Source organism: Castor canadensis, chromosome 6 (genome assembly GCF_047511655.1).
Source record: "Castor canadensis chromosome 6, mCasCan1.hap1v2, whole genome shotgun sequence".
NCBI classification, from domain to species: domain Eukaryota; kingdom Metazoa; phylum Chordata; class Mammalia; order Rodentia; family Castoridae; genus Castor; species Castor canadensis.
The window spans coordinates 116,339,722-116,352,363 of NC_133391.1; the positions used below are offsets into that span (position 1 = coordinate 116,339,722).

Sequence of the window (12,642 nt, forward strand, 5' to 3'; positions counted from 1 at the left end):
AAAGCCAAGAGCACACTGCCTGGACAGACTGCAACCCTACTCAGCAACCTCAAAAAAACCTGGCCCACGAGCCGCCTCCTGATCCGCTGCCGCAGAACGGAACTGGGCATGCGCAGTACTCAGCGCCGAGCGCAGGGCGGGGCTCCCTGAGACCTCGCCTTTCGGAACCAATATGACCCCGGGACCCGATTCTCTTCCGGTTTCTCCCGCTACGGCTCATGCCCCGCCCCTGATCCGCGGACCAATCAAGTTGCAGGTTGCTGAGGCTGGCGGCCAATGCACAGGGCTGTCTTTGACTCCTCCCTGCAGTTTGAAACTGTCAGGTAGCTGCTAAGGTAGCAGCTGGGCTTGCTGTGGTTTCAGCAGCAACGCGGCCCGGAGACTCGAGGAAGGAGTCAGGACTTGGTGGAGAGCGGAGACGGTGGATAGCGCGCCCCGGCGGCCCCGCATCCCCGGCTGAAACCTCTGCGGGGGGTTCTGCTCCCGCATCGTCTGCCCCGGCTGGGCGATTCGGCTGTTGTGCGGTAGGGTCCAGACTTTCCGTTCTGGGGGCGTCGGGAAGAGCCCGACGGAGTGAAGGGTGCTTAGTACAGCGATTGCTATCGCCGTAGGTTCTGGTCACTTATAACGCAGGGGAGAAGTAACGCCTTATTGTTATTACTAATTAGATTTAACCAGAGCTGATTGCAAGGTGTTGGAAGAAAACTTCTATCCCCTGCTTACTCGCAACGCTCTTCCCCTCTGCTTCTAATCCCCGCCTTGGTGAGGGGCTGGCGCGCCCCCTGTCTGCACCCCCTCTCCGGTGCATGCAGCCGGACCCGCGAAGGGCACCAGGGACGTCACCCTGCTGCCAGTTTGCACGCTAGTTCACTCTTCCTCTGCCTTTTGGAAGTGGCATTTGAATTCCCGGAGCGCGCTTTCCTTGTCAGCCAGGTAATTTCCAAGACATCATATCTCTGGCACGATAAGAAGTTATAACTTTTTATCTTCTGGTTTCTGATACCTTAGAGAATACTGAAAACTTGGTGGACCAATGTACATCTGTCACCCATTAAAGCGAGCTTCATTTTTCTGCTTTGTTTCTGAATCTAGAAACAGGAAGTGCTACTGTTGTGGTTTCAAATTGTCATACCTTCTTAGCGTAAGGCATGATAGAGATGGAAGACAGCATATTTTCCAAAAGTGTAGCCATTGTTTTGTGTCTGCAGTATCTAAATTTAAGAAACAATTTTTGAGGTCCGAGAATACATAACTAACTCATTTGTTTTCTAAATAATCAGCACCACTCCACTACTGTTACCTACCAGGTCTGCATACAAATTATAAAGGAAGATGTGAATGAAAATATAAATGGACCAAGTTACCTCAGTGGTAGATTTGGAGTTATTAAAACAGCTGTTACTTGCTGTAGGTTGCTTATTTTATCCCCCCTAATTGGCTTAACTAAAGACAGTCATGCTGAGATTTATTTTACTTATCCGATGTATAGATAGTACTACTGAATAAAATAGAAATTTTCAGCTGGGTGCCGGCTCACGCCTATAATCCTTGCTACTCAGGAGGCAGAGATCAGGAAGATAGTGGTTCGAACCCAGCCCAGGCAAATAGTTCAGGAGACACTATCTTGAAAGTACTCAACAAAAAAAAGGGCTGGTGTAGTGGCTCAAGCAGTAGAGTGCCTGCCTAGGAAGTACAAGGCCCTGAGTTCACTGAAATTGTTCAAACAAATGTCACAGAACTTCCTGGTTGTCAAATTCAGGGCAATCCTCATAAGTTTTTGGCATGTGACTCTATCTTCTCCAGGTCTTTGTGATGCTGCTCATATAGTTCTACTATTCTGACACCCCTTTATTAGGGTTATGACCACCTCTAAACTATATTTGAATCTAGTCTTCTTTCTAGAAAACATGCATGTGTGTTTATACTGCAAAATACTGCATACAATTTGGGTATATGGTCCTCAGGATAAGAACTCTTTCTCATACTCTTTTTAATAGATGATCTCATTTATTCCCAGTTTTCAGCAGATCCCATTAGAATAGTACTTCCTCATCTCGATCTCCACCTATACTCCTAATGTGGGGCTCCCACATTGCCTAAGTTTAGAAGCCGTCATTCACATTGTGAATACAGTCCTTGGAGTTGTGCACTGTATGGCCAGGATAGCCATTTACAGTTGTCCTTCGCTAAGTATGATGAATTGATTCCAGGGTCCCTGCAGATACCTAAATCTGCTTAGACTCAAGTTCCTTACATAAAATGGCATAGCATTTACATATAACTTATGCATATCTTTCTGCATACTTTAAATCATCTCCAGGTTACTTATAATACCTAATACAACATAGATGCTAGGTGAATAGTTCTTATACCGTATTGTTTGAGAAATAATGGCGAGAAAAACCTCTGTACATGTTCATTGCAGGTCCCTTTTTTTTAGTATTTTTGACCTGTGGTTGATTGAATCCATAGGTGTGAAACTCATAGATCTGGAGGGCTGCATACACACAGCTTTACCCCAGTGCCTCAGAGGCAACCTCATACCCAGCACATTGAATATGAACTTGCCCTTCTTTCCAACCTGCTCATCCTCCTACATTCCTTACCTTCATGAATAGAGTTCTCATCCATCCAGTTACCCAAGCCAGAAACCTGGAAGCCATCAGCAGTTCCTCCCTTTCACCTCTTAACCAATTATTGATCATCATCTCTCATTTCCATTGCAATAACCCAACTGACTCATAGTCTCTCCTTCCTTCCCCTTGCCTGTACTGGTGCTTTCTACACTAAGGACTCATTTATCTCCAAGATTACTGCTGGAGGAAACATTTACCTCTTGAATATAATTCAAGAGCAGTCAGCTCTTAATTGGTCTCTTTTTAGTATTCCCAGTTCATCCTCAAGGCTGCTAGAGTGATCTTTCTAAAAAACAAGGCTGATCATGCTGTCATTTATTTGAAATATTTTAGTAACTTCTCTAATATAAACACCCAACTCTTAAATCATGATCTTCCTTGAATTTGCCTTACCTTTTTCTTTCATCCTTAGCAAGTCTTACATTGCACCCTTTGCCTCAGCCTTAGCATCCTCCTTGTTGTCCATAGCAAACATGCCATACCTCTGTGTCTTTGCTTGTGCTGATATCCTTTTATCTTTGACCCATCTCTCAGAACCAGTCCTGCTTATCTCTCAGGTCTCTGTACCTGGGCCATCTTTAAAAGCTTTCTCTGCCTCCTTTCCCAATTCTTCACATCCATGCAGTCACAACTTATGGAAAGTAACTAGTTCTGCCTCCAACCTCTTTTTTAGGAGCTAACAGCAGTTTTTTCATCATTTGTTTTATATATACCCACTCCACTGATTGTAAAGGGACTTCATTTTATAATTCATTACCAATGTACTATGTTGCACTTACGTATATTTAAAAAGATTTTATTTTAGCTTACATATTAAGAAAATACTGAAGTTATCTTCTGTTTTATAGTATTTGTGCAGAATGTTAGCAGATGAGGATAAGTACTCTCCTCCAGTTGTACAAAATGACTCTGATCATGGCAGTTCTGTCTCTACGGACCTTCAGGTAGGAAAGACATGTCTAAACTTATTGTGACTTTTTTAAAGTAAGTGTATTTATAAGAAAACCAGGAATACATTTTTTTATTCATTCCATTTACAATGATAATAAACTTTGGGAATTACTTTACAAATTTTGGAAGGACTTTACATTGCTGTAACTTTTCAGAAAATAGTCATGAATTCTTCAAACACTTTTTGTGGAAAACTTCAACTATCATTTAGTTGAATGACTCATGACTGCCACTTTGGCTTTTAATGCAAATAAATACAATATCATCCAAAGTTCTAGAGCCCAGGATTCTGTTATGGTCTACCTAATGAGGTTCTAGCCCCTGTTGCCACAACATTCAGCACAGTCTGTGGTCAGGATATGGACATTGACGGATAAGTTGGATAAATTGACTACAGAAGGTATGGTGTTTACATGCAATATTTTTTTCTTTTACTTCCTAAAGTTTCATCAAAAATACAGGTTCAGTTTTCTAGAGATTTTTAAATGAGAATACCAACATGATATAGATTAAATTTTATAGTTATATCACTTTAAAAAAGGAAAACCAGACATCGTGTTTATGCCTAGGTATAGTGTTATTGATACTGTATAGTATGGGATAAGCTTTAGGAAAATATTTTATAAAACAAGTTAGTTATTTCCATTGAAATCGTGGATTTAGAAATTGGGCTGATACTGGAAAAATATCTGAATGCTTACTCTGGTAGTTAGTCTGGTATTGTGACATTGATGTTTCACCTCACCTTCCCTTTTGATTGTACCTCTCCTGTATAGTGCTATCTTTTGAGGTGACATGCTTTCCTGCATTCTTTCTTTTCTGCCTTATCCATACTTCCCTCAAGAAAGAACTGATTACCTCATTTATATTAAAATAGAAGCACCCTGTAAGGCCTCAAACTGTCATTTTGTCAAGAGACAAAGCTTTAAATCAAAAAAATAAATCTTGGGTTTAGGATAAGGCTCAGTGATAGAGTGCTTGCCTAACATGTGCAAGGCCCTGGGTTGGATCCCTGGTACTGGAAAAAACAAATGAACAAAAATCTCTAAAGTAGAATTAAGAGAGATAGGGAGAAGAATCTTCTGGACCTCCCAGAAATCATTTTGTGCTATTGGTTACTTGCTTGTAATATCATCCTAAATGTAAGTCTATTATTAGTAACCCTCAACTTCTGACCTTTATTAGTTATTAGACTAAAGTTGAAAAGCCTATCTACTACCTATAGATGAAGTGTTATTATTTGGAATTCCAGTAATAAAACATAATATAAATGTTAGAGTGATCTTAAAAATAAACAAAATAAATATTTATTTTTGCATATGTTGTAAATATGGAAATGTAAGCACTTAATGCAGAAGTTCCTCATAAATTACTTTTTCTCCTAAGGAATGTTTTGTTGCTATCAGTTACATGATAGCTTCATAAACCAGCAGATAGTAAATGCTGAGGCCCAAACAGCATTCATGGTACTTACATGCTAATAACTTCCTCCAAGCTCAGCTCCAAACTGTCATCAAGTTGCCCTGCTCAAACGATTGAGATATGAGTTGAGCTGTATTTTAGGGTCATGTCAATCCAGCCATTGCGGGGAGGGATAGCCAAAATTACAAGTGTGGGTTGTTACTTTAGATTCTTATTTACCTTAAAACAGATTATCTTTGACAATTAAGAAAACCAATACTATTTAATCTTTAACAATGGGTTAAACAACCCATTTGGTCTGTGTCTACATAAATGAAACTCTAAAATAGTTACTTTAATAACTTATTTTTCAATTTTTCCTTAAAATTAGTTAATTATTATGATCATTAGATTCTATTCTCTCTATTCTCTCCTTTAGTCACAGTGATTGTTGTAGGAACTTTGCAATATGTGTTTGGATTTTTTTCTTTCTTTTCTGGTCCAGAAAGTCAGACTAGGAAACCCACATATTAAAGCCCCTGACGTCCACTTCCCTCTTCTGTAAGCTAGAGGTAGTAATCAGCTGATAATGAGCAGAGATGATTTGACTAAATCTAGTTGTAATTGCCACCAGAGGGAGGAGCCATAAAAAGTTGATGGATCTCAATTATAGGATAGCCCTCGTATTAATCTGCTTGGACTTTCACAACAAAATATAATAGTTTTGGGGACTTGGACAATAGAAACCTATTCTCTCACAGTTTTGGAGGCTAAAAAATCCCAAATCAAGGTCCAGCAATGTCAGTTTCTGGTGAGGGCTCTCCCCCTAACCTTACTGCCTTTTTGCTCCATCCTCACATGGCCTTGGTGCAGTAGGTGCACGTGAGGTGGAGAACATGAGCTCACTGGTGTTCTTCTCATAGATTACTAATCCTATCAGCTCAGGACCTCAGCCTGTGACCTTACTTAACCTTAATTACTTCTTTAGAGTCTTCATCTCCAAATACAGCCACACTAGGTGCTAGGGCTCTGACATGTGACTTTTGGAGTGACTCAAACATTCAGTCCATACCAGCCACACTTTTAAATATTCTTAGCCAAAATTAAAATTTACTTTACCTGTTTGAGAAGTAAAACAGAGTATTTTTTTTTTTTTGGCTGCTTTAACAGAAACCAAATAAAAGCAGCTTAGGGTGATTCTCTCCCGTAAGAGTGAGCTGAGGTCATCTAAGGACCTGTCTCTTCTCTCTAGATGCTCTGCCCTGCCCTAGGATAGTGATCACATTTGCATTGTGAGGTGCTGGCTCACTACTACCTACAGCCCATGGGAAGTAGGGAATAGGAAGCAAGTGGCTTCCTTTTAAGGACTTTACCTGCAGTTAGGCACATCATTTCCATTCAGATCCCATAGACCAAGTCTCTTGACCACACCTAGCTACAAGGGAGGCTGGGAAATGTAGCTGGATGGCCATTTGATGGGACTAAACCCAGGAGCTCTATTAACTTGAAGGAATAAAGGGAAAATGGATGCTATTGGACCATTAGCGTCTCTACCATAAGGAGTTAATGCACTTGACATTTTATATATTTTATTAGCTTATTAGGATCAACTCACATTCAGGTTTATAGGAAATGGTGAATACCTTGTTCATGACTCCAGTTTGTCAGAATATTTGGGAATTTCCTTTTATTTTTTTTTTTGTCTTTTTTTTTTTCTTTTATTCGTATATGCATACAATGTTTGGGTCATTTCTCCCCCCACCTTTTATTTTAGTAACTGGAAAACAGTTATAGTTTGGGCTGTTTTAAATTCTTAAGAGTATTTAAAGAATTATTATTTTTATCAACATAAAAGTTAGAAGTTGTACTGTGATATTCTAAATGAATTTTTTTCTGTTATAAGCCTTATGTCTTAGTGCTAACTATAATGTAAAATGCTTACTTTTGTTTTCTATCAGGAGATGTCACTTTGAAACTCAGGTGTTTATTCTCATGAAAGGAATATCACTAACAAAAAGAGTTGATTCTAGCAATATGAAGGGGATTCTGGTGATTGGTTTTTCTAAAGGTTCTCTTCCAAGTGTGTGCTTCTCTTCTGTCATTAGCATATACTTAACATATACTCTATAAAAATCTGTGTTGCATCTGATATTTAGTGCATGTAAGTGTCAATGTTAAATAAATAAATCTAGGTTTAAGTTCAGTCTTTTACATTTAATTGCCCTACAGCCTTGTAGTTTTCAGATAGAATAACATAAACCCTTCTTTTAAATGATGTTACTTAAAATATACAGTATACAGTTGTCACATTTGTGACATTTACCTCTAACAAAGTCAACAAAAAACAGTTAAGCTTCCTTGATACGTGTACTTTTGAAATTAGGGGTTGATAAGAAGCCAGTGCAGTTTTAAAAGCCTGAGTATCTGATTTGCTTCTTTTGTTTTGTTTGAGTTGCATAAGTCAAGAAAACTCTGATTCTCAATAAAAGTAGTTGAAAATGGTAGCTTTTAATAGCTTATCTCATCTTCAATTAAACCAATCTGAAACATAAGAAAAAAGTGATAGAAAGGTTTTTACTGTCTTGAATATGTAACAGGATCTGTTACCTCTTTAACTTTTAATCATAACCATAAAAACCATCCAAGTACTCAAAGGCCTCAAGCCTGGAATAAGTGCTAAAACTCTTAGTACCATGATAAGCACGTGTCTCCCTCATGGTCATTAATTAAACTCTTAAAACAAAAAAATCCGGTAGTTGAATGTACTATAACATCATAATTATTGTAATGCGTTATTGATTATTGGCTTCTCATAGGAAGAGTATGAAGAACTGCTTCGCTATACTATAGTGACTCCAAATATTGAATCCATTGCTTCACAATCTCATCCTAAGGGAGAAATCGTGCCAGAGGTTAGAATTCCTACTACAATGGATATTCTTCATAATCAAGGTTATGTATATTTTGAAAGATACATCTTAATTTAAGGTATTGAATTTGTCATTTATAGTGACTTCTGATTGTGCAAATGCCTCTGCAGATCAGTGATTGTTCTTAGTCATTGGTGTGTATCAGTGTAAAGTGGAGCATCTTCTCCATTTTACTATTACTCCTAACAGCTGGATTTTTATTTGAACTTCATTTAACTCCTATTTTTATGAAAAGCAAGAAAGTTTAAAGCAGTGCTGTAGCAATTTTATGTTTGATGGTAGAATATGTTGCATCTCAGTTCTTGTCCCAACAATTTTATGCTTGCATTATCTTTAAAACTGAGTGTCTAAGCCCAACACAAAAAAATGGTCCCTACATACCCTCAGACTCCCTTAGGTTACTTTATGAACTGTGTATTAGTTCTTTGTCAGCAGTATTTATATGGGTATGGGGGACTATTTGGATTATTAGCACAAAGGTAGACCTACTTGTGAACTTGTGGCAACAGAATTCAGAACTGATACAAACCACAATGTGCATTGATAAGTAAAAGGAGAAAAAAGGGTAACTTTCCTTTCACCTTTTCCATTCCTTATTCAATAAAGTATAAGATACCAAACAGCTCACTCTAAGTGAGCTTTTCAAGGGTCCAAACAGCCCTAATAGGAGACAGTTACCATACTGTCAGCTTACCACTGAGGATACCTGTCCTTGAAGGCATGTGACAGAGCCCACTCTGAGGTAAAAGGCTCCTGAGTTTCCAGTAAGTCACACCCTTTCCTCACCCTCTGTAGACATGGATATTTCAGTGTTCCTGAGTCTTCAGTCTACTTCATTGGAAAACAAACAGGGCCATAAGACCAGAGCCTTAAAAAAACAACATATTATGTGCAACAGGAAATTTTCTCCCCATATTTCTTTACCTTTAAGAGATATGAAATCCCCAGCACCAAAAATGAAAAGACACAAAAAAAGAAAAAGAGAGAGATGAGCCAGGGATTCATTCATTCTGCATCAGTGGTCTCAATCATATTTTGATTACACTTAACATGCCTTAACATGCAGTTCCTACTGAGCAAGCTCAAAATGCTTCATATTCTCATATCAAGTTAAATAGGCAAATCAGCATTATAGCCCTAGATACCTCTACCTTTATGGGGATTACCAAAAGGCTGTTTCATCTCCCTCTGCCAGCAATACTCCTATACTGTTTTTTCCAGTGATAAAATTTAGGGCTCCTTTCCTTACCTATCTCCAAATTTTCTCCAAAAAAGCTGGAATTTAAGATCATCACTCTCTTCTCCTATGTAAGATAGTACTTATTGATTTAATGTTCAGCCCTTCCCAAAAACAATTTGAAATTAAAACAAAACATATAGTAAGCTTAGCTATCCTGGTTCACAAATAGACTTTGTTATAATAGACTGTGTAAACTTATCATCACACATTATCTCTATTCTTAGTAGTGTTGTCATCTGGTATAAGTAGGGTGCATTGAAGTTGGCAGGTCTCTAACACGGCCATTCTTGTGATGTTTTCTCTAGTTCCCTTTTGGACTAAAGGTCCTGAAGTGGAAGCAATGTTGTCTTTTTGGGGGGTAACCTGTGTTTTAATATGATTGTAGCAAGTGAAAAGCACCAGGCCACTGGAAATACCCAGCAAATCTTTTTTAAGGTGTACTGTCTTCCACCCACTTATTCTCTTAGTGTTATTGAATGCTGTCATAAACTGAATTATCTTTTGCCCACATTTTCTGGGTGAGATTTAACTTATCAGTGATACAAGAAGTCTTTTTCTAGTTTCAGATCTTATTCTTTTTTGTTCTTTGTCTTAGTGCTCCTGTATCTTCAGCATGTGTATTGTTTCTTTGTCCTAAAATGTTATTTATGTTATTCTACCTTCTTAACTTAAGTATTTGTAATTATTTAGGTATTTTATTTAAGAGTGGTCAGTTTCATATGAAAAACACGTATAGAGGCATAGGCAACAACTTCCTAAATAGGACTCCAATCGTTCAGGAAATGAGCAAGAATGGACAAATGGGATTGCATCATTAGCTTCTGGATAGCAAAGAGAACCAGAATGAAGAGACAGCCTACAGAATGGGAGAAGATCTTTGTCAGATAGTCATCTAACAGGGAGTTAAGATCCAGAATACACAAAGAACTTTCTAAGTTCTTTAAACACCCAAAGTAAAAAAATCGAATCAATAAATGGACAGATACACTAAACAGACAATTCTCCAGGAAGCACAGGGCTGGAGATGTGACTCAAGCCATGCAGCACTGGATTCAAACCCCACAGCCACCCAAGAAAGAAGTGCACATGCCCAGTAAATGCATGGATAGTATGCATTCAGCACTCTTAAGCATCAGGGAGATGCAGATCAAAACCGCATTGATGACAGTCACGATGACTGTCATCAAGATGGCAAAGATTCGGGAAAAAAGAAACCCTTATACACCATTGGTGGGAATATAAACAGTCCAACCACTATGGGAATCAGTATGGCAGTTCTTCAAACACCAAAAATAGGGCTGGTGGACTGGCTCAAGTGGTAGAGTGCCTGCCTAGCAAGCATGAGGCCATGAGTTCAAATGCCAATACCACAGGAAAAAACTAAAAATAGAACTACCATAGGATCCAGCTATACCACTTCTGGGTGTGTACTCAAAGGAGGTAAAGTCAGCATACAACAGAGAGATTGCATACCTATGTTTATCACCATGCTATTCACGGTATTCAAGCTGTGGAATCAGTCAATGTACCCAATAACAGATGAATGGATACAGAAATTGTGGCATATGTATCACCAAAAAAAAAAAAAAAAAGGAAGGGGGACTATTTGGGAAGAAGAAGGTGACCAGTTGAAGGTGGGACAAGAGAGAGTAATGAGGGATTAATAGGATCAAAGTATGTTAAATGTGTTTTTGAAAACATTACAATTAAACCCTTTATTTTGTATAATTAATATACACTGATTTTTAAAAAGAGTGGTTCAGTTTAATCTAAAAAACCTTTCCTTTTGCAGGAAATAGCCCTGTAGTAAGAGAAACTGAGATGGAAGTTGGAAAGGGATGTGATTTAAATATCTCAAGCCATTCACGGACAGGTGGGTGTGACTTTAGTTTGTTTTGACATCCAATATCTTGTGGTTTAATGAATATTATCTATGTAATAAGAGGAATAATGTCAGTGTGTTACTTTGGCAGGATATTAAAATACTGTTGTTATTAATAAATCAGTAATATTTAAAATAATTTCATAAGATTCCAAAAAAGCACAATAAAGACAAATTAAAGCAGTGTCATCTGTTCTTAAAACTGCTGAGTTAGCAGGCAGGTATTTTTAAAGACTTAATGGGACATTAGGTTGGCCAATTTAAATCTTTTGCACTAACTCCCTATTTTCAGGCATGTGTGTACCAATGTAATAGGGGTTTTTTGTTGTTGGTGTTGTTTTTTTGCAGTACTTGGGTTTGAACTGAAGGCTTCATGCTTGCTAGGCAGGCACGGCACTCTACCACTTGAGCCATACCTCCAGCCCTTTATTCTCTGGTTCTTTTTGAGCTAGGGTCTCACTTTTTGCCCAGTTCAGCCTGGACCACAATCCTTTTTATGCTTCCCATATAGTTGGAATGATAAGTGCACCCTACCATGCCCAGCATTTTGTTGATTGAGATGGGGTCTTGGTGAAATTTTTTCCCAAGCTGGCCTGGAATCATGATCCTCCTGATCTCAGCCTCCCATGTAGCTGGGATGAAAGGCATGTGCCACCACATCTGGCTCAATGTAATGATCTTTGTCATATCTTTAATACTACCTGTCTTCTCATTTACTGTTTTTCTTTAAATGCACTCACATTTTACATTGTTTATTTTAAAAGGAAATTTTACATAGTTGTTCCTACATGTAATGTAAAACGAGTATACATGTGTTTACAATAAGAAAGGAATGGTAAAAATAAGCATAATGAAAACAGTTTCTAAATTTATCTAAATTTTGTTGGTGGTATTTTGTTGACCCTGAAAACTGTTTTGTGCCTTTGAAAGGAAAGACTAGCAAACATTCAAGGGGTTTTAAAAGCATAGTACAATCAGACTGAGACTCTTTTAAAGGTGAATATATTTTTTTCAACAATTAATAAGCAGAGCCTGCTGGGCATAATTGTAATTCCAGCATTCTAGAGGCTGAGGCAGGAGGACTTCAAGTTTGAGGCCAGCTCAGGCTACATAGTAAGACTTTGTCTCAAAAACAAAAAACAATTAATTTTAGAGCCTATTGCTTTTCTTGTTGATAAAATCCAGTAAAAGAATGTGTGGTTTGTCATTCTGCTTTTGTTCTTTCGGTTCCTTAATTCATCCTCAGAACATGTAGGTAGTTTTTCATAGTATGACTACCTGGAAACTTGTCTTACAGTTTGTATGCCAAAGATACATATTAGGGAAAAATTTTTCCTTTTGCAGGGGATTCTTGGAAAATTTACTTTCAAGTAACAAGTTCAAGGAAAGCCCTTTACCCTTGGCTATTAGGACCATCATAACAAATGTGATATACTGAGAAATGATGATAGGTAGATGATGTCTAATTCCAACATAAATGTGTGCTAAGATGTCATGCTTTTTAGTTAATGGCCATACCACCCTGAAAGCACACCATCTCATCTGACCTCAGAAGCTATGTTGTGCTTTTTAGAGATAGATTCCAGTTGTCTTTCTGACTCT

At 38.2% G+C, this 12,642-nt stretch overlaps 1 protein-coding gene across 5 annotated transcripts in view; it reads left to right on the forward strand.

Moving 5' to 3' along the window:
- The first annotated feature begins 289 nt into the window (after positions 1-289).
- The window catches only part of Poc5 (POC5 centriolar protein), a 31,397-nt gene continuing 19,044 nt past the window's right edge, over positions 290-12,642 (forward strand). Inside the window, exons 1-4 of one of the 5 annotated variants that reach the window (XM_020178294.2) lie at positions 290-524; positions 3,485-3,580; positions 7,805-7,940; positions 10,951-11,031. In XM_020178294.2, coding sequence (XP_020033883.2) covers positions 3,497-3,580; positions 7,805-7,940; positions 10,951-11,031 — 301 coding nt within the window. In that variant the 5' untranslated portion in view covers positions 290-524; positions 3,485-3,496. Of the gene's footprint in view, positions 525-3,484; positions 3,581-6,946; positions 7,038-7,804; positions 7,977-10,950; positions 11,032-12,642 lie in introns of those variants that run through there. The other 4 variants (XM_074077260.1, XM_074077262.1, XM_074077263.1 and 1 more) reach the window with 4 other exon arrangements.